The sequence below is a fragment of the Dendrobium catenatum genome, unplaced genomic scaffold (assembly GCF_001605985.2).
Source record: "Dendrobium catenatum unplaced genomic scaffold, ASM160598v2 fragScaff_scaffold_1220, whole genome shotgun sequence".
Lineage (NCBI taxonomy): Eukaryota > Viridiplantae > Streptophyta > Magnoliopsida > Asparagales > Orchidaceae > Dendrobium > Dendrobium catenatum.
This window is the reverse complement of record NW_021319682.1, coordinates 3,415,855-3,436,103: the sequence shown is the minus strand read 5'-3', so window position 1 is coordinate 3,436,103 and position 20,249 is coordinate 3,415,855. Positions and strand designations below refer to the sequence as shown.

Genomic DNA, 20,249 nt, shown 5'->3' with positions numbered 1-20,249 from the left:
CCTTTCGTTATATTTGATTATTGCAATAAAATCATTGTTTTTTTGTTTTTTCCTCGGTGTTTGGTGGATATTTCTCATTGTTTTTCCAAGATTGATAGATTTTCACTTGAGATCTTCAAGTTTTTCCTATCATATCATCTATTTTTTTTTAATTTTTTTTTATCATATCATCTACTTAATCACATCAAGCAAGAACATTTTAGAATGAGAATTTCATCATGTTTTAATATTTAAGAACATTTATAAAGTACACCCAAATCATTCAGATGGTTCGATGATGACATCAATGATAGACTCAGACATTCATATCAACTTGATGGTCATTCGTGATAAAATCCAAATTATCTTTACCTTCATTTTTCACTGCCAAAGCACCTTTCTTATTCCTCCACTTCCATTAAATTGATTAAACTTCTCTAACATAATTTGGTATCACAAATTATTTAAGGTAGAGATGTGCTCCAAAGGATCAAAGTTGGATGCACTATTCTCTATGTTCAACAGTTTTAGAGATTTTGCCCAATCAAATAAAAGAATGATTTACACTGAAAGAAACTATACATTAACTTCAGACACTAATTTGATGGACAGCACTTACCAAGCATATCATCTTCGCAATTTTACAGTAGGATAATGAAGTTTTGCAATCACAAAGAATCAAATGAACAAACTGACCTCTGAAACAAAGGACGTTCGGCAATATGAAAGAAAGTAATCAGCTTATCCGTCAAGCTCATAGCCCCACGTATGCCACCCCAGAGCAAAGCAACTTTCCCAACTAACCTGAGTATTCCACCCTTTTGTCCCAGTTCTGCCAAGACTGCAACCAGTCTGTTTGATATGCTCAACAAAGTCAACACGACAATCATAAAAATGATAGCCTAGTACATTAAACTTGATCAGACATAAATTAAGAATTAACCTTGCATGGTCCAGCTCCCCATCACTCTTTGTAGGCATTACAGGAGCAGCAACGGACATGGCTTTTTCAGCAAGACTACTAACTAAATTATTTTGGCTTTTCTCTTGCATAAATTCATCATCACTGAAGAGACTTCGGATAGAATAATTAGGGGTTTCTTCAGAATCATCTTCTTTATCGTGCTTCTTCTGAAACAGCAAAACAAAACAATTGGCCAACAACAACCTGAACATTTACACATCTTTCAAACAGCTACTTCTACGGAGATGCAAACAGAACAATCCCATCACTTAAGAAATTCTATAAGCTTTCAAATGTCGATCAAAATGGCTGATAGAAACCATCACATTGTAACATACTAAGTCCGTTAAAAATTAATAAAATTTTGTGGGGAATCGACCAAAAGAACAAATTCATGGACTTTCGTTTTCAATCAAAGAATTTAACTCAGGTTTTCCTTTTTCACCTAAGGTTCTGTGGTTCTACAATTTTCATTTAGCCATCATTATTTATTCCAAATCGTTTCAGTTTGGATGCTAGGAATTTGATTAATAGAAATAAAAAAGGGTTGAAAAGCTTAAATCAATGGTTGAGGATTCATAATTAACCCGTTAACAATTGAGATTTAATCTCATTTCCACCGTTTTCCTTCAATTCATTGTGTGAAATTGAGAAGAACTTTCTTGCATTTGCAGACTCGAGATAAATAACAGCTAATAGCTTGAATCCGTACAAGCTGAATAGGGAACAAGACTTAACACAAGCCTGCTTAACAATTTACTCACCAATAAGCTGGTCAGTAGGCATTTTCTCTCCGTTGAGTTCATCACTCACGGCAGCAAGGTCAAAGCCTCCAAAGTGAGAGAGCCTCTGTGAAGTTCTCATGCCCAAAATGGCAAATCGAAAATCCAATCTATGGTCCAGGATTTCTTCATTTTATAGTTTGTTTATTTTTTAGTTTGGTTAATATTTCTTTATCCTTTGGAGAAAAGGTTTAAAGTACTTCCCTGATGGGTACTTTGATACAGGTGTTGGAAGAAAATATGGGGTTCAATTTTGTTTCTATTTGTATTTGTAACTTTAACTCATCCCTTAATGATGTCGCACAAGGAACATCAAAAGCATCAGATGATAGAAAGGGTCCAACCACCAGAGCTCAATCCAAAAAACATTATACCTGAGCAAAGTGGACCCATCACCAGGAGAAAGTTGAAGACTATAAGCTACAAATTTTATTTATATTTTTTACTTAATTATGTGTTTGAAAATCTCATATGGTATTGTAATTAAATGCAAGTAAAACCTACTATTTGTATTGTGGATTTCATGTGCTAATTAGCAAGTAGAGGCATTAAATTGAGTTAATTAAGTGCTTCATGCATGAAGTGAGGGGTTGGCCAAGAAAATTTACAAAGGAGTGTAGGGGCCAGCCAGGAGGGAGAAGTTATAGTGGTTACTAGTGTGGGCCATCCTAATTCTGATGGTTACTATTGTGGGTCATCCCCTTCCCCTTTCTCTCCTCTTTTCCAATTTCAAAATTATCTAGTGTAATTTGTATAAATACTTAATTGGCCGTGGAATGAAGAGATTGATGTGTTTTGTATATAACTAAATTTTGGAGAAAATATTGATGGTTGGAGCTCGGTGGCTAGCCAAATTAGAAAGGGTTTGGTGATCCTTTCTAGGACTACTACTTTGGTGAGTAGTAGAATTATATCTTTGCTTTAATTTTTGAATTTTTTTTTTCTTTATGTTTTATGCTATCCATTATCCTCCACTCCAGAAAAATATAAACCTAAATTTCCTAGAAATTAAACCCATCCATTTATGACTTTTACGAGAATTCTCCAAACAAAGTCAGTATAGGCCTAGCTGCAAGTTTGTCTTAACTTGACTAACCAAAACTCCTCCGAAATTCACCAAAAACTCTAGATCCATAGTAGACACCCTAATCTTAGATTTTCATACATTCGCTAGGATTTTTGTTCACAAAAAGCTAAATTTCTAGAAACCCTACATAAATTCAATCTAGAGGTAAAGAGGAAAATTCTCAAAATAGCCTTACGAAAAATTATAAATCATCCACTAAAAATTATGTTAGAAGGTGCTCATAGAAATCCACTATTCCTTAGCTAAAATTTAATTTCAGTAGCACCAAACACAATCCTCAAAAAGAATCAAGATGAATAACCAGAGATTTTTTTTTTAATTGATGATATAAGAAAGAAAATAAGAACGGTACAATAGATCTTCAATTTGAGAGGAAGATCCAACTCTCCCAAATCGCTAGATGCAGGTTAAAACCCAAACACCCTAAGAACAATCTAATTTCAGCAAATAACACATAACCCTAACCCTAGGGAAACAACCTACTTAAAACAAACAAAAGAAAACAAATACTAAAACAACCCCCTATATTTGAAGTTTCCCTCCTAGCCTCCCTTTGAAAAATCTCCTGGGCCCCACCCCAAAGAGAGCGATGCATCCTGCAAGCGGAAGTCTGTTCCAGCTCAAACAGATGGAAACTTGTTCTGCCTCAAACTAGCAAAAGCCTATTCCGCCTAGATCCCGTCCAGAAAAGACTGGCTGGACCGATCCTAAAGGGACTAGTCTAACAAATTACCAAATTAAAAAGATCCAGACTTCTTAATCTTCATTTTGTTGTTAATTCATGTCATTTGGACTTCTTGAGAAGAAGTTTTACTTCATGTCATTTGGCTCCAGATCCTAACCATTTGCTGGAATTGGGTTGGCCGACCACTAACTTCTTCCTAATCCTAATTACACTCAAATTTAAACTGCACAAAACATAGCCTTACTCTCCTAAGCATCTTCGGAGAGCTCCTCATTCACCAATTGGATCATATCAGTGATTTAAAGCCCACATAAGAAGCAACACCACTTCAATTTCACAGTATAAGAAAATATGAAAAATACAGTTATGGGTGATTTCATCACTTTTGACATTTCGTAACAACATTTTAAATTATACTAAGAATTTGATATCTAAAAGCAAACATCAGCATGCCTTGCGTCATACCGCCCAATCCAATACCATACCGCCCAATCCAAAATGAATTGCACTAGTATCCATATCAAGGTATGTACTCAACAGGATTAAACATAGAATCAAACATATTACTCCCAAAAATGGGTAAGCAGTGAAAGATATAGCTTAGAAAAACAAGGTTTCATAGTAATGTAATAATAAAAGATTTCATTTTTACCTCACAGTTCGTTGCCAATAAAGCAGATGCGCCCAAGGCAGTTGTCACAGCCCCAACCATGATGCAGCCTTTAGTTGAAACAACTGGATCAAGTTTTCCATGTCCTTGGCTGAGTGGCTTATTTGAAACCAAATGATGGTCATTATCAACTTTCTCAATTTTCTTCGTAGAAGAAAGCTCATCTGTTATATAATTCTCAAAACCATGAGACCTCTGCCACTTATTTACAGGTTCACATGTAGGTTTAGTTGCATAATCTTTTAAAGAAACTAGCTGCAAGTATGTCCTCAAAGATGCCAGGCTAGAACCTACAATAACACCAGATGGAAGAACTTTTCTCAAATGGCTAGCATCCTGCAATGCTGACAATATGATTTCAACTGTTTGTTGAAGTTCCACTGTCCCGAACTTCATCAAAGTAGCACCAATATTTTCTTTGAAGGAGTTTAAGTCACTAAAGGATACAACAGCCCGGGATACTTTCTCAGTAAAATTTTCTAAATCAAATGCAAGAAGGCTGTTAAGTTCTTCTGAATCAGGTATCGTTATTCTTCGACAAACTTCAACTTTCAAATTATCTAGCAAAGTGTTCTTGATCAAGGAAAAAAGCTTCACTTTCATAGAATCCTCCTGTTCATTGTCACTTGTATCATCATCCTCTTGAAATAAATCACTGTTAAATTTTGAATATTCATCATCAACTAATATAAGGGATGGCTCTATAGCAGCCACATCCCTCCGTCCTGATGCAAAATAGACATTTTGGTCCTTGCCATTCGGACCTGTTGTGATTGTGGAATTTGAAGGTTGATCGATCATTTTCCACTGGCCTTCTTCTGGATCAAGGAACAGATCTGTTGCTTTTTCTAGATCCAGTGAACTCTGACTTGGCAATGGTGTAAAACATCTGTGGAGGTATGGCGCATAAGGTGATAGCCAATATCTTTTCATAGCCACATCTAGCGTTAAATCCATGGTATCCCCATCTTTTGTTAACTTTGTGCTACCGAAATGACTAGCTTCACTATCATCTTCAAATTGTTTAATGCACTTATCTGATAAAGGTGCCGAGCTAAAATTGAACTTACTGTAACCCAATTTATCATGCACATCTTCAAAAGATTCTATGCCGGATTCACTGGAAGTATTTTCTGGCTGACTAGCTGGTTGGCTCAAATCTGGTTCTATTCCTGATCCGTTATTGATATAAAAAAATTTATTGTATTTTTCTCCATTTATGAGACTGTCATCATTAAATCCCTTGGTAGATCTCTGATCTACACTTTTTTTTACTTCATCATCACCTTCTTTGTTGCTCTTTTCTAGTTGGTCAATCATATTTTCTATTACCCCAAACACACTATTGACAGCCATTTGTGTGGAGTCATCAAATTCTGTTAAAGCGTTTAGTGCCTGGGAAACACTTATGGAATTGGACTTCGAAGATGAAGGCTGGGGTGAAGGTTCTTCGGATTTAGAGGAATACTCTGCATTTTGGGTTGCACCATCTTGAGTTGGATTCTCACCATTCTTCGGGTTTCCGTTCTCCTCCCCTGGCATTTCATGCATGGAAGAATCACTTGATGAAGAATCCTCAACATTAGTTGAACTTGATATGGTCGGTTTTGCTGAGGAATACTTCTCACTTCCCTTCTCCCCTGGCATTTGATGCAAGGAAGAACCAGCAGATGAAGTATCCTCAAAATTTGTTGAGCTTGATATGCCCGGTTGTGGTGACGAATCAACCGCTTCATCTTTTTTATTATTCATATCATCTCCATGTGCTAGATGTTGGTAGCTGTTTTTATCAAATGCATCAGACTTCTCAATGACTTCATCCTGACTGCTACTTCCATCATTGGCTCCGCCACCCACTTGATCTGATTTATCTGAATGGTTCACCTTATCTTCCATTTCTGACCCAGCTTCAATAGACCCAGAAGAACGTGCACTCTTCTCTTGAGAAGGACCAAAGTTTCCTTCAGATCCATTACGATTGGAAGGACGTGCACCATTTTCTTGAGAAGGACCAAGGTTTCCTTCAGATTCATTATTATTGGAAGGACGTGCACTCTTCTCTTGGGAAGGACCAAGGTTGCCTTCAGATCCATTACCATTGGAAGAACGTGCACCCTTCTCTTGAGAAGGACCAAGGTTTCCTTCAGACCCAATAACATTGGACTTGCCAACTTTTATTTGTTCCAAGGGGCCATCATCATAACCTAAATCCTTCAGTGAACTTCCTTTGATCTTGCCTTCAATCTTTGACTTAAGCTCTGAAGTCACGTTAGGAATCCAACCAATCCGTTTTCCTGCTTCAAGATTTAAATTGGCACCTTGACTTTGCATAATTTCAGCAACTGCAGTTGTGATCTTTCCACGAACATCTTCTGGCACCGCTCCATGAAGAGCTTTCATGAATGTTTCCCCTTGTTCCATGGCACCTAAAACCTGAGAAAAATGAATAAAGGAACCAAGCATCAGATTAATTAGGAGTACCAAAATGTAAGTATCAGAGAAGGAAAAATCTAAGGCAAAAAAGCTCTCATTTCTATATGGTTTAAAATTTTCTGTTTTCCAGAAGAATGCCGCCTTGCAGGCCAAAAACAGCATCACGGCAACACCACTGCTTGATCCAGAAGGCTTTCAAGAATACTTTTAGGTTTAACTTTGAAAGAAAAGATTTACAAATATAAATTGAGATGGGAATTAAGTGCAAAAATCACAATTTTAAATTCAAAATTAAAGGGGGTGGCCATGAAGAGAGGAGAGAAAAATTCATTTGGAGAGAATAAATATTCCGTATTAGTGCGTCCGTAATCTGCCATTTTTGTTGAATTCAATCGAGTTGAAAGAGGGAGGTACTTTATTTGGTCTTTTTAATGTTTCAGACATGTTAGCGCAGTTCATTTTTAGAAAAAAAAAGAAGTAAATTTTGAGTCATTTCAGTCGCAGGTGAGGCATTTTAAACACATTTTACGTGATGTTGATTAGTCAGTCATCATCCACATCGTGCTTGCCCGAATGGGTAATGAAATATATACGGAGGTCAACACTTACTACAAAAGTGTTTTGTATTCTGTCCTATGGTTCAGCTTTGGGATATATGAACGGAGCTTGAAAGAGCTAAGGCTTTGTTTGGCTTTTGCTTCATTTACTGTCAAGACAAATAGGCCCAAGCTCAAGCTAAAATCTATAACATAACATGACACAATGACTCAATGATTAATGTTAAAAAGCACCACCGTAATGGCATAAAATGAGTGCAAAAATATCAATAAAATATTAACTGACACCACCAATAGAAGAGCTGAACATTAAGTTAAACGGTACCTTTTTCTTCTGCTCATTATCTAGAGTACCAGGCATGGTAACATCAAGCATGTTCATTATTACGGTTGCAGTTTGCGTGACTTGACCTCCTTCACTACTAATAGCATTTGCTACGCCTTCAGTTGAAATGTCCATACTTGTTTCAGGCTTCTCATTTTTGCCATCTTCTGTTCCAACTTCATCATCTCTCTGCATCTCATAAAACTTGCTTCCTGATTTCCTGTGACCTAAAGCATTATCATAAAGTGCGCCACCATCTCCATTAACTTCAGTATTGAGTGGGTAAACGAGGAACCCATTTCCAGTATCCGAGCGAGTGAGCTTCATGAAAGAATCCATATTTCCATGATTATGCTTTAATAATACCTGAGAAGAATCAGAACTTCCGTGAACTTTACTTCTAGCTGAAGCAGGCCTCTCTCTTACTCCAAATGTTGGTGCTTTAGAAGGTTTTATGGTGATATCCACATCATTTAGAAGAGGATGACGACCCTTTAGAAGAGCATGCTCCACTGCTGAAAGCCACTGCATAAGTCATGATCGAATCAAAGATTAAAGGATCAGGAACTTGTTGAGTACAAGATATGTGAAGTAGATAAAAAAAAATTGCGAGCAATCCAACAGAACATAGTCAAAGTAGGGCTAGCTGTTAGATGTGAACTTTTTGGAACCGTTTGAAATTAAGGTGGCTAATTGAAGTGAATTTGTACATTATCTATTAGATAAGAAATACCTTACAAATGGTGATTAAGTATATGAGGACAGCTCGACTATGACATGCATGCAAGAAATCATAATTGAGATTATTGTAATAAGATGGTAAAAGTTCAAATACCTCAATTGCTAGCTGTTGACTCCAAAGAAGAGCAGATCGGTCACCTTTGTTAATAGTTGAATGTGAACAAGAACAAAGCAGCAGGCTTGTAAATGGATTCTCTGTGATGGAGTTGCGTGGAATAGAGAAAAGTGGTACAGTTCCATCATCACTCTGAAGATATAAAAAAACAATAAAAATTCAGCATTTGGTTGAAACACTTGATATTTTAGATGGAATTGCATGGAATGGAGAAAAGTGGTACAGTTCCATCACCACTCAAGATCACTAAACAGTTAAAATATGAGCTTTTGGTTGAAATTATTAATATTATCTCATAAGTAAAAATATTGAGCCTTCACTGACTTGCATAACAGATAAAACACAAAGAAAATAGAACAAGAAATCTATAAAAGTTTGACATAATATATAAATAGTGTTAATAGATTAATTTATTTTATAAGGCCACAATGGAAACTTCATACAACACTACAAATGCAAATACTATTACAAAGATGTCATTGTCAATATTGTGTAGAACAGGCATTTGAAATTATGCTATCATAAGATGGTTAACAAAATGAGGCCGCAAGCATGTAGTCAAGGTTTCATCCAGGTTTCTTACATGTTGTCCAAATTACATTAAAATAACAGAGGTCTGGGATGCTCAAGTAAGTGAATAAGGACAATTTCCATCGGATGCCACCCTTAAAGGTTGGCAGAAAAGGCATTAGTACCTCCCTAGGATGCCAAATGACGCACTTCAATATTAAAATATTAGTGAATAAGCCATCAATTTCTAGTAGCATAACATAAAGATTCCTTCTTCCATGCGACACATTTAAGAACGCCCTGTTATAAGGTTTCCCAACATGTAGGCAATGGGTCTGGAGGCTACCTGAAACACCTACCTGGCATTGATAAAACCCAAGTTCTAGCAAATTAATTATAACCCAAGTTCGAAGATTTCAAATTACTTGGTTCAATTTTGAGCAGATACGAAAACAATAGATTTTGAATTGATATCAGTGAAGCATGTTATCTTTTTCTTTTTAATCTAAACTTACAATTGAGATTATCATAATAAATATAAATATATAGATAAATTATGGATAAACAAATATATTTACAAACTTACAAATTCACAAAATACATAAATTATGCATAAACAAATATATGTATAAAATTACAAATTCACAACATTATTGTTGGATTCAAATATGTTTGTGGGAGACAGCTCTATGGCGAATCTAATAAGGCAGACGGCAAGAAAAGAGTAGAATGAGTGGGCAAGAAATGAGAAGAACTCTAGAATTAACTATTTTCTATGAATAGTAAGAATAACATAATCATGTTTATGCCTCCAAAGAAACTTTTCAACCACTTATTTACATGCTTAAGAGGGCTAAAAAAAATCTACAACCAAAAAAATAATAAATAATACATGACTTATGATTATAGATTATCACAAACACCTAAACTAGTCTATGATGTTTATGCGTAGACACCCATATTTGACGTGGCTCTGGCTGCTTCCAGTACATACCTATGGCAAATGCTCTTGGCCAATACATCTTAGACGGGTGCCATAAACGAATCCTCTCGGCCAAGTGTCCTGTGTGAGTGAGTTCTTGTCTTTGGCAAGTTCCTTTGAGTTGGGGACTCTTGTATGACTTATGAAGTCGTTATTGCGAGGTTAGTATGTATACTTCTCCTAAAGTTTGGATGAGAGGCCCTCTGAGAGAGGCAAATCGCCATGGCTGGGCAAAGTCTTTCTTTAAGATGACTTCTTATGAGGCGAGTATCTACATTGGTCGAGGCCTATTGAGGCAAGTCACTCCAATAAAAAATGTCTAGGCTATGTGTTTCCTGGGTCAAGCTTCTTTGGGGCAAGCATCTCTGGGGCAAGCATCACTGGGGCAAGTGTCTTCCCTTGTTGACTCTTATTGGGATGGATCTCCCTCTGAGGAGGGCTTTTTTGGATGAGTGCAACTCTTTGTTAAGCTTCTCTGAGGTGAGCACGACTTATTCATGCAAGTTGCTTGTACCCACATATTAGAGTGTAACCATTGTCTGGAGTACATCTTTTTGCAAAAACATATGAAGAAGAAGCTTCCACCTCCAAAGAAAAAAAATTCTTAAAGAGATTTAGGAAGGTCAATGCTCAATGGTGGGACCAACATCCAAAGCCAATTTAGTAGACCACATCTCAAATCTCAAAGTTGGTGCTTGCAGTTCTATTAATAATGACTTCAATGCTCTATGGAGGATCAAGTCATAATACTTAAGTTGAGAAACCGAAATCATCCATCAAGGAAGAGTTAATTGGTTGGACTATGAGATAAATTAAGAAGTGCAAACCTTCAATATCTGCAAGATTTTACAAGCTTATAATGAGAGAAACAACAATAATGCCCAAAAGCAATCATTAATCAACCCCTACAAAACTGAGTGTACTTACAAATCTACAATAAAAGAACTCAAATTTTAAGAGTTTCTATCTTAAAGTAGAACTGTCATAAGGAGCAGCTTCATTGATCAAACGTTGCTCGATGAGTATTGTGGTGCAACATATGAGCACTATTCTCAAAGATCCATCACCAATATGTCTTGTTGGTTAGAAAATTTAAATCTCAAAGCAAAAGCCTAACTTGTGAGCACCTAGAGATCTGCTATCAAGAGGACTAATGATAAATAATAAATTACTAATGATTATAGATTGTCACAGATGCCTGAGCTAGTCCATAGCTTGTACATGCGGACAATCATATCTGACATGGCTCTAACTACAACAACAACATCAAGCCTTTATCCCACTACGTGGGGTCGGCTACATGAATCCTTTTTCTCCATTGTGTCCTATTAAAAGTTAAATTCTCGTTTAAATCTAATAAAGAAATGTCATTCCTAATATTTTCTAACCAAGTCTTTTTAGGTCTACCCCTACCTTTCTTAACATAAGTCAAATCTAATACCTCTACTCTCCTAACCGGGTCATCAGAAGGCCGCCGTTTTATGTGACCAACTCTTATTAATGACTTGATCGTCCAAAGTCACAATCCCCTCACTAGGACTATTACTGCTAAAATTACACTCCATATATTCTGTTTTAGATCTACTCAACCGAAAACCTTTAGACTCTAAGGTTGACCTCCATAATTGAAGTTTACCTTCAACTCCCTCTCTAGTCTTATCAACAAGAAAAATATCATCAGCAAAAAGCATACACCAAGGTACATTCTCTTGCAAATGTCTAGTGAGAACATCCATGACTAAAGAAAAAAGATATGGGCTTAAGGCTGATCCTTGATGTAACCCAACCGAAATAGGGAAATACTTGGTCAATCCACCTTGCGTTTGAACACAAGTAATAGCTCCTGCCTCTGGTAAATACCTATGGAAAATGTTCTTGGCCAATACTTCTCAAATGGGTGTCATAAGTGAATCCTCTTAGGCAAGTATCATGAGTGAGTTCTCTCGAGTGAATACCTTAGGCGGGCGTCTTTGGAAAATTCCTTTGAGTTGGAGACTCTAGTATGACTTACAATTTTGTTACTGTGAGGTTAGTATGTGTACATCTCCTATAATTTGGATGAGAGGCCCTCTGAGAGAGGCAAGTCAGCATGGCTAGGGTAAGTCTTTCTTTACGCTGACTTCTTATGAGGCAAGTATCTCCTTTGGTTGAGGCCTATTGAGCCAAGTGACTCCCTCAATAAAAAATGCCCAGGTTGTGTGCTTCCTTGTCACGTTTCTTTGAGGCAAGCATCATTGGGAAAAGTGTCTGCCCTTGTTGAATCTTAATGGAATGGGTCACCCTCTGAAGAGGGCATTTCTTGGATGAGTTCACCTCTTAGCTAAGCTCTTCTGAGGTGAGCTCGGTTGATCCATGGAAGTTTTCTACCCATATATTGGAGTGTAATCATGGCCTGGACGTTTTATAAAAACATATGAAGAAGAAGTTTCCACATCCAAAGAAAAATTTTCTTAGTGATTTAGGAAGGCCAATGCTTAAAGGTGGGACAAACATCCAAAGCCAATTCAGTGGACCACATCTCAAATCTCAAAGTTGGTGCTTGCAATTCCATTGATAAAGGGTTCAACGCTCTATGGAGGATCAAACCATAATACTTAAGTTGACAAACTCAAATCATTCATCAAGGAAGACTCAATTAGCTGAACTATAAGATAAATTAAGAAGTGCTCTCTTTCAATTTTTGTAAGATTTTAAAAGCTTATAATGAGAGGAACAACAATAATGCCCAAAACTAATCGTTAATCAACCCCTACAAAGCTAAAAAATAGGGAGTGTACTTACAAATCTACAATAAAAGGACTCAAATTTTAAGAGTTTATATTTTTAAGTAGAACTATCATAAGGAACACCTTCATTGATCAAGCCCTGCTCAATGAGCATTGGAGTGTAACATTTGAGCAGTTTCTCAAAGATCCATCAACTATCTGTCATGTTGGTTAGAAAACTTAAATCTCAAAGCAAAAGCCTATCCAATAAGCACCTAGAGATTTGCTTAGAGATCTTCTATCAAGAGGGCCCCAACATGAATAAAAAAACAATAAGAAAAAGAAAGCACATGATACCCCTCTGATCAAACACCATGTCGGTCGACATCCCCTAATTTGTTGCCAAGGATTTACTCAAAGTAATAATCCAAGACTAAAATTACATGATCTAGTAGACCTAAAGGACATGAACTTTAAGGAGAATGTAATTATCTTCACAGTCGATGATTTGCTAAGTTGATAATTCTCAAAACGTATAAATGAACTGTCAAAAATTAAAAATGGTACATGATGCGGCTAAAGAGATCAGCCATTTATGGGGCACCAAGACCAAGAGCAACCTGGCTCAATTCCTATTGCCTCGTGATGAATAAGCAAACAATGATGGAAATAGAGATTTTGTGACACCTTCAACTTGGCACATGTTCAAAGTTAAAAATAATGATGCATATAGGCTGAGGGTTGAAAGGCATGGTAAAGACCAGATAGGGCCTAACAAGGCCATCTACCTCTAAAGTCATCACCGATCTGAAGCTTGAATCTCTAATCAGCCACATCGTTAAAGCAATCATGGCTTTGATGTTAAAAAGCAAGTGTATGACAACTGAATCATTAAAAAATAAATAAAGATGATTGAGAAAAAAAAAGAATGTGGGTCCAACATTTAGGGAAACTTAAGGATAGCATGGAGAGAAGCTAGTCATTCAACTTATATTGAATGACATCAATAATAATATCAATATCTTCAAAAAGTTATTAGAGATAATGGCCAAATTCAAAGAATTTAACCTGCCCATAGTTGGCTCCTCCATGGACAAAACTAGTCGAAGTAGAGTCATGGAATCAATCATTAGTCAAAGAGTACATCACCTTCACCTTCCACATCCATAAAGGCTAACACGATATTGCTATTACCAGCCCACCTTTGATTGTCCATAATGTCATTAAATATAAAATCAAAATTCTCGAAGTGAAGGTCAACAAGGAATATTCCCTCTAGAGGAGCAAGAGGAAATATCAATCAAGTGCTCAAAGTAGCTTTCAAGTCATCAGTGCTCACTTGGCTCAAAGAAGTAGGCGATCTAAACTACTACTAATATTAATACATGATCAACCACCAAATTAAAGTTAGTTTCGTATCCAAATATTTGGTGAACAAAAATTTCAAAATCGATATCACCATTATTTATCTAACTGCTCGAACATCTACAAATTAATCAATGATATAGCTTTAGTCACTACATATCATACACCGGCATATTAAAGGGTTAACAAAATAATATGACAGTGTTTTAGCCTTTCCAAAAATTCCTCCTATCAAAGAGGGGGTGTTTTTTATATATGTATCAAAGTAAATGAAATTCTCCCAATGAAAAATGTTTTTATTTTTATTTTTTTCAGAATCTCCTATCTAAAAGGAGAAAAATCACAACTCCGCACTTCGAAGAAAGCTCAACTAAATCTTCCAAACAAGCATCAATGCTAGTTAGGGGCCAAACTTCAATGATCAATTTCGCCAATCTAACCTCCTCGTTGAGGGGTAAAATGTGACGGCCCAGAATCAAATTTGGAAGAATTATCTATTTATTATTTTAAGAATATACCAAAGATCTTATAAATCATTAATATAAACAATAACCAGCAATAGCAACTAAAATCATATACATCAAGATATTTTACTATTCATTAACTAAAATATCATTTACACTAGCCGGGAGATCACTACTATCAATAATTTATTACAATCCCCTGACTACAAAATAATAAAATAAAATGCATAACAAAATCTAAATAAGAACTTGAAGATTGTTATCAGTGTCACTGTTCATGATACTGACCACTTCCCTGACCTGAAATCATTAAAATTCATATAATGAGCTATAAAGCCCAACAGGAAATCAAAACTCTATCACTGCTTTCAATACAAGACAAAAGAATTAATATGTAGTTTCAATTCTAGTCAATATCAATCATCACTTAATATGAGCAATAAAAATCTCAAAAATTAATAATAATATTAATATGATCAATAAAGTCAAAAGAAATCTACAAATTATAAGACGTACAGTAAAGCATACTATCATCCAATGAAATAATGAATCATGTTAGTATACTATGCTATGTTGTATCAATATTGATGTCAATAAGATTTTAATTATACCATTAATCAATTTAAATGTACTATTATGTAAATGCAATCATGATGCAACATCTTTTTCTACCCCAATTATTGTTCAGTTGGGTAACAATCTTAATCAAGTCGAACTATCAAAGATTTGGTATCGCTTAACCCCAATTGTCACTTAGTTGAGTATCAGCCTTAATTAGGCCCAACTGTCAACCAATTGGTATCGGTCTACCCCAATTGTCATCCATTTGGGTATCAATTTTAATTAGGCCCAAATGTCGACCAATTTGTATCGGTCTTCATCTTTCATGTTAACAATCAGCCTTCCATCTAGTCTCCCTTGTATGCAAATGTTATATTTTTTATTTGGCTTAAAATATTGGTTATTATAATCTTCCTATCTTAGAAAAAAGTCACCCTCGACATTTCCAAGAACAAATCAGATCAATAAAGATAAATTCAATTCGTAAAACCATCAAAACAAATTAATATGATTCAAAACTAATAATAGCATCAATATGATCAATAAAGTCAAAAGAAATATATCAAATAATAAGACATACGATAAAACATACTATCATCCAATGAATCATGTTAGTATGTTATGCTATGTTGTATTAATATTAATGCTAGTACGATTTTAATTATACTATCAATCAATTCAAATGTATTATCATGTAAATGCAATCATTAATACATCTTTTTTCACCCCCAATTATTGCCAAATTAGGTATCAATCTTAATCAGACCCAGCTGTCAATTAATTGGTATCAGTCAACCCCATTTGTGGCCCAGTTCAGTATCAGTCTTAATTAGGCCCAACTTTCAAATAATTGGTATCGCTCTACCCCGATTGTCGCCCAATTGAATATCAATTTTAATTATGCCCAATTGACGACCAATTTATATCGGACTTCATCTTTCATGTTAACAATCAACCTTCCATCTAGTCTCCCTTACATGCAAATGCTACATTTTTTGTTTGGTTCAAAATACTGGTTTTTACATAAAAAGCCAAGTTAATAGGGCATGACATCTGTCATCTACATCAAGATACAATTTCAATTATAATGATCCTACTCCAATAATTAACAACAACAAGCCTTTATCCCACTAAGTGGGGTCGGCTACATGATTTTTTTTTCTTTATTGTGTCATGTTAAGAGTTAAATTATCATTTAAATCTAATAAAGAATGATTATTTCCAGTATCTTCGAATTACTTGAGTTCGCAAGCAAACCTAACAATAATCGGTAACATAGCAAGAAGAACGAAGAAAATATGGTGGAAGAACAATCAAATTATAGCTAATCTTATAGAAAGCAAAGCGAAACAAGAACAAAGCAAAGATACAAAAGATCCTCAATTCGAGAGGAGGATCATCTCTCCCAAATCTCTAGACAAGAGAGTCTAGAGCCCAAGCCGCCAAGAAACCCTGATTGAGAATCAATCAAAACATAATCCCTTCCTAATCCTCTCATGTTCTTTAATACAAAAGCTTTCCTAATCTAATTTCCCTCCCAAGCCCTAGTCGCCCCTCTTCAATTTGACAAGTGGGGCCCTCACTTTGGGCAGGCAAACCCAAGGGAGGCAGACGGTTTTCGCCTCTTGTAAACAAACTAAGCCGGCCCTTGGGCCGGCTGGGCCGGTTCAGGGCGAATCAGTCTAACACAAATCTAATGCATATGTTCTCCTAGTCGGCTCATCATAAAGCCGACGCTTTATGTGACCAAACCATCTAAGGTGACTCTCTAATCATATTTGCCACTGGAGTTGCTCCAACCTTTTCACGTATATACTTGTTTTGCATTCTATCTCTGATGCATTTAGATTTTTGCATTATTTTTGTTTTGAACAATATTAGTTGTATTTTCTATTTTTTGTTTTATTTTTATGCTATCCAATGATGGTGGTAAATCCAATGATCATGGTAGGAAAAGGTTTGGGTTATGCTTACCTTGGGTTTGCTGGCTTTGGGGTCCACCTTGTCCTTTGGGTTGTTTTTTGGTTTCAAGAGGGCCTTGGCTGTTTTCGGTTTGAGCTTTAGCTGTTGAAATTCTATTGGTGCCAGCTCATTAATATCTAGTGGAGGTGTAGCTCATTATGAGCTGATATTAAGCTCTAATTTATTGAGGTGTGCAAACTTTTAGGTGAGTGGAACTTGCCTCTTCCTCTTCTTGTTGCCTCTTGGGCTGCTGCAGTTTTCTGCTGGTTTTCCATCCCACGGCTGCTTTGGTTTCTCTGTCCTGTGGTCCCCTTTCTCTCATTAAAAGTGATGGCTGTTTGGTTGCTGAAAACCCGATACTTACCTGTTGGATTCCTGTGCTTGGCTGTTGGAACCGTGGCCTTCTCCTTGAGATTTGTTATGCCGTTTGGGATTTCTGCTGGACCCGTGAAATGCCTCCTGGTTTCCTGTGCTTAAGCCGTGGCTTTGGCTCTGTATTTGGCTGGATCCGTGGCCTTTTTGCTTGCCTTTGCTGAGACTCTTGGGATATCATGCAAGGTGACTTTTGGCCTTTCATTTCTATTATTTTTATATGGGGATTTGAAGGGTTTTTAGGCTGTTAAGATTCCCCTCTCTTGCCTATATATATATGAGATGTTTTGTGATGAAATTGGTTGGTGAATTATTGTGAGCAAAATTGTTATTGACCTGCGGGTTATTGGAAAAGCTTGCGAGCTTTGTCCGGTTTTTTTAGCTTTTGTTCTCTAAGTTGTGTCTTAAATTTCTAAAAAGTGAGTCTTCAATTTTTTTGTTCTCTCTTTGTGTTTTTGCTTTAAGTTGCTTACATCAATTTTGTATCAGAGCAAGTTCTCATCCTTGGAGGTTTTGGTTTTTTTTGTTGGCTTTGTTTGACGAATCTTTGTCTATTCTCTGAAATGGCTAATAACCCGGGTGATTGGCAAAACTTTATACAACAATTGAATACTTTGCAACAACAGATTAATACCATGACTAAAACAATTGAGAACTTGAATGTTAATAAAGCTAATGCTAATCCTAATGATCAAACTTCTAAAAGTGAAGAAGAGGTTCCTAGAAATCGTCGTAGGCAACAAAAAAATGGAGACTATGGAATTAAAATTGATGTTCCTAACTTTGAGGGTAAGCTACAATCTGATCAATTTCTTGAATTGGTAGAAAAGGTGGATCAATTTTTTGAGTGGAAAGAAATACCTGAAAATCGAAAAGTTCGTTTTGCTAGCTTAAAACTTTCTGGCCATGCTTTAACCTGGTGTAAAAACTTTCAAAATAATAGACTTAGAAGGGGAAAAGAAAAAGTCAAAAATTGGGAAAAAATGAAGGAGAAAATGAAAGGAAAATTCTTGCCAATTGATCATGCTCGAACAATAATCCAAGATCAACTCAATTTGCATCATATTAATAAAACTGACGAGGCTTATCGTATGGCTTTAAATTAGAAAAGCAACATCAAAGGGAAAATGGTCACAATAAAATCATAGAAACGTATAAACATCGTTCAACTGGCAGGATTAAATCTCAATCTCAAACTTCTGGGGAAACATCTGGTCTGAAAATTAAAGCTTTTGAAAATCAAAATACTGATAAAGGAAAAGGGATAATGGGTACAAAACTGATTGATCAACCTAAGTTAATTGGACCATGTTATAAATGCGGGCTTTATGGTCATCTTTCAGCCACTTGTAGAAAAAATAACCCACCAAAAAACAATCTCATTGAAAACGATGAAATTTAGAGGAAGAAGAAATTGAAACTGAATCTGAAAATGACAATGAAATAGAAAAAGTTGATGTTGAAAGAGATGATGGTGAATAATTTTTGGTAATTCGATAAATCCCAACAACAACAATTGACAAAGGGGATAGATGGCTAAGAAAAAACATATTCAAAACAACTTGCACCATCAAAGGAAAAATCTGTACCCTTATGATAGATAGTGGAAGTTCTGAAAATTTTGTTTCTCAAAAACTGGACGACAAACTTAAAATCAAATCAAAACCACTTGTTAAATCTTATAAGATCTTTTGGTTCAAAGAAGGGGGTGAGGTTCCAATCACTAAACAATGTACCGTCAATTTATCTATTGGAGGATCATTTAAAGATCAAGTTTTTTGTGATATTGTACCTCTTGAAGTTTGCCATGTTTTGCTAGGACGACCTTGGCAGTACGACAACAAAACTGTTCACAATGGAGAGAAAAACACATATACTTTGATGCAAAATAATAAAGAGTTTACTCTTCATCCATAAAAGAATGTGTCGTATTCACCTGTTAAGAAAAACATAGTTGCCAAAATTTCTTCTCCTGAACTGCTTTTAAATGCTAATGATTTGAAACATTTTGAAGTTGCTTATTTGGTTTTGGGAAAAGAATCTGATACTGTTTTTCATATTCCAAAAAAATGCAAGCTTTATTGAATGAGTTTTCTGATATAACTCCTGATGATTTGTCAATTGGATTGCCTCCTATGCGACAAATTCAACATCATATTGATTTATTACCTGGAGCTACTTTGCCTAACATTCCTCATTATATGATGAGTCCAACTGAGCATGCTAAACTTTTTAAACAAGTATCTGAATTGTTAAAAAAGGGCTTGTGTGAGTGGCTTGTGATGCATTTTGGTCTTTCAAATGCTCCGAGTACTTTTATGAGAACTATGAATCATGTTTTGAAACTTCTCATTAGAAAATTTGTTGTAGTTTATTTCAATGACATTTTGAGTTATAGCATTCATGCTTCTGAACACTTAAATCATGTGAAACAAGTGCTGCAAATCTTAAGAGAACAAAAACTTTTCATCAACATTAAAAAATGTTCTTTCATGACTTCGAGTTTGACATTTTTGGGTTTTATTGTTTCTGCTAAAGGGATAAAAGTGGATCCAATTAAAATAGAAGCAATTCAAAACTGGCCTATTCCTAAAAATATAAGTAAAGAGAGAGGATTTCATGGTTTGGCTTCTTTTTATCAAAGATTTATAAAGAATTTCAATTCTCTGATTGCTCCTATTACTGATTGTTTGAAAAAGGGAATTTTTAGATGGACACTTGAAATTATTAAAACAAAAATGAGTCAAGCTCCCATTCTTAGATTGCCAAATTTTGAAATCATTTTTGAAGTTAATTGTGATGCCTTTCATATTGGTATTGGTGCAATGCTTAGTCAAAAAGGAAAACCTGCTGCTTACTTTAGTGATAAACTGAATGAGTCTAAGTCTAAGTATTCTACTTATGATTTGGAGTTCTATGCTATTGTGCAAGCTTTAAGCTTCTGGAGATGTTACTTGATTCAAAGAGAATTTGTTTTAAATACTGATCAT

At 35.7% G+C, this 20,249-nt stretch overlaps 1 protein-coding gene across 2 annotated transcripts in view; it reads right to left on the bottom strand.

Moving 5' to 3' along the window:
• Window positions 1–675: 675 nt before the first annotated feature.
• Window positions 676–20,249, bottom strand: part of LOC110104353 — a gene marked incomplete at its 3' end in the record, with an annotated part of 27,225 nt that continues 7,651 nt past the window's right edge. For both annotated transcript variants that reach the window (XM_020833416.2, XM_028699184.1), the window contains 5 exon segments: window positions 676–831; window positions 923–1,110; window positions 4,150–6,600; window positions 7,483–8,007; window positions 8,318–8,470. In XM_020833416.2, the coding sequence (XP_020689075.1) occupies window positions 676–831; window positions 923–1,110; window positions 4,150–6,600; window positions 7,483–8,007; window positions 8,318–8,470 (3,473 nt within the window).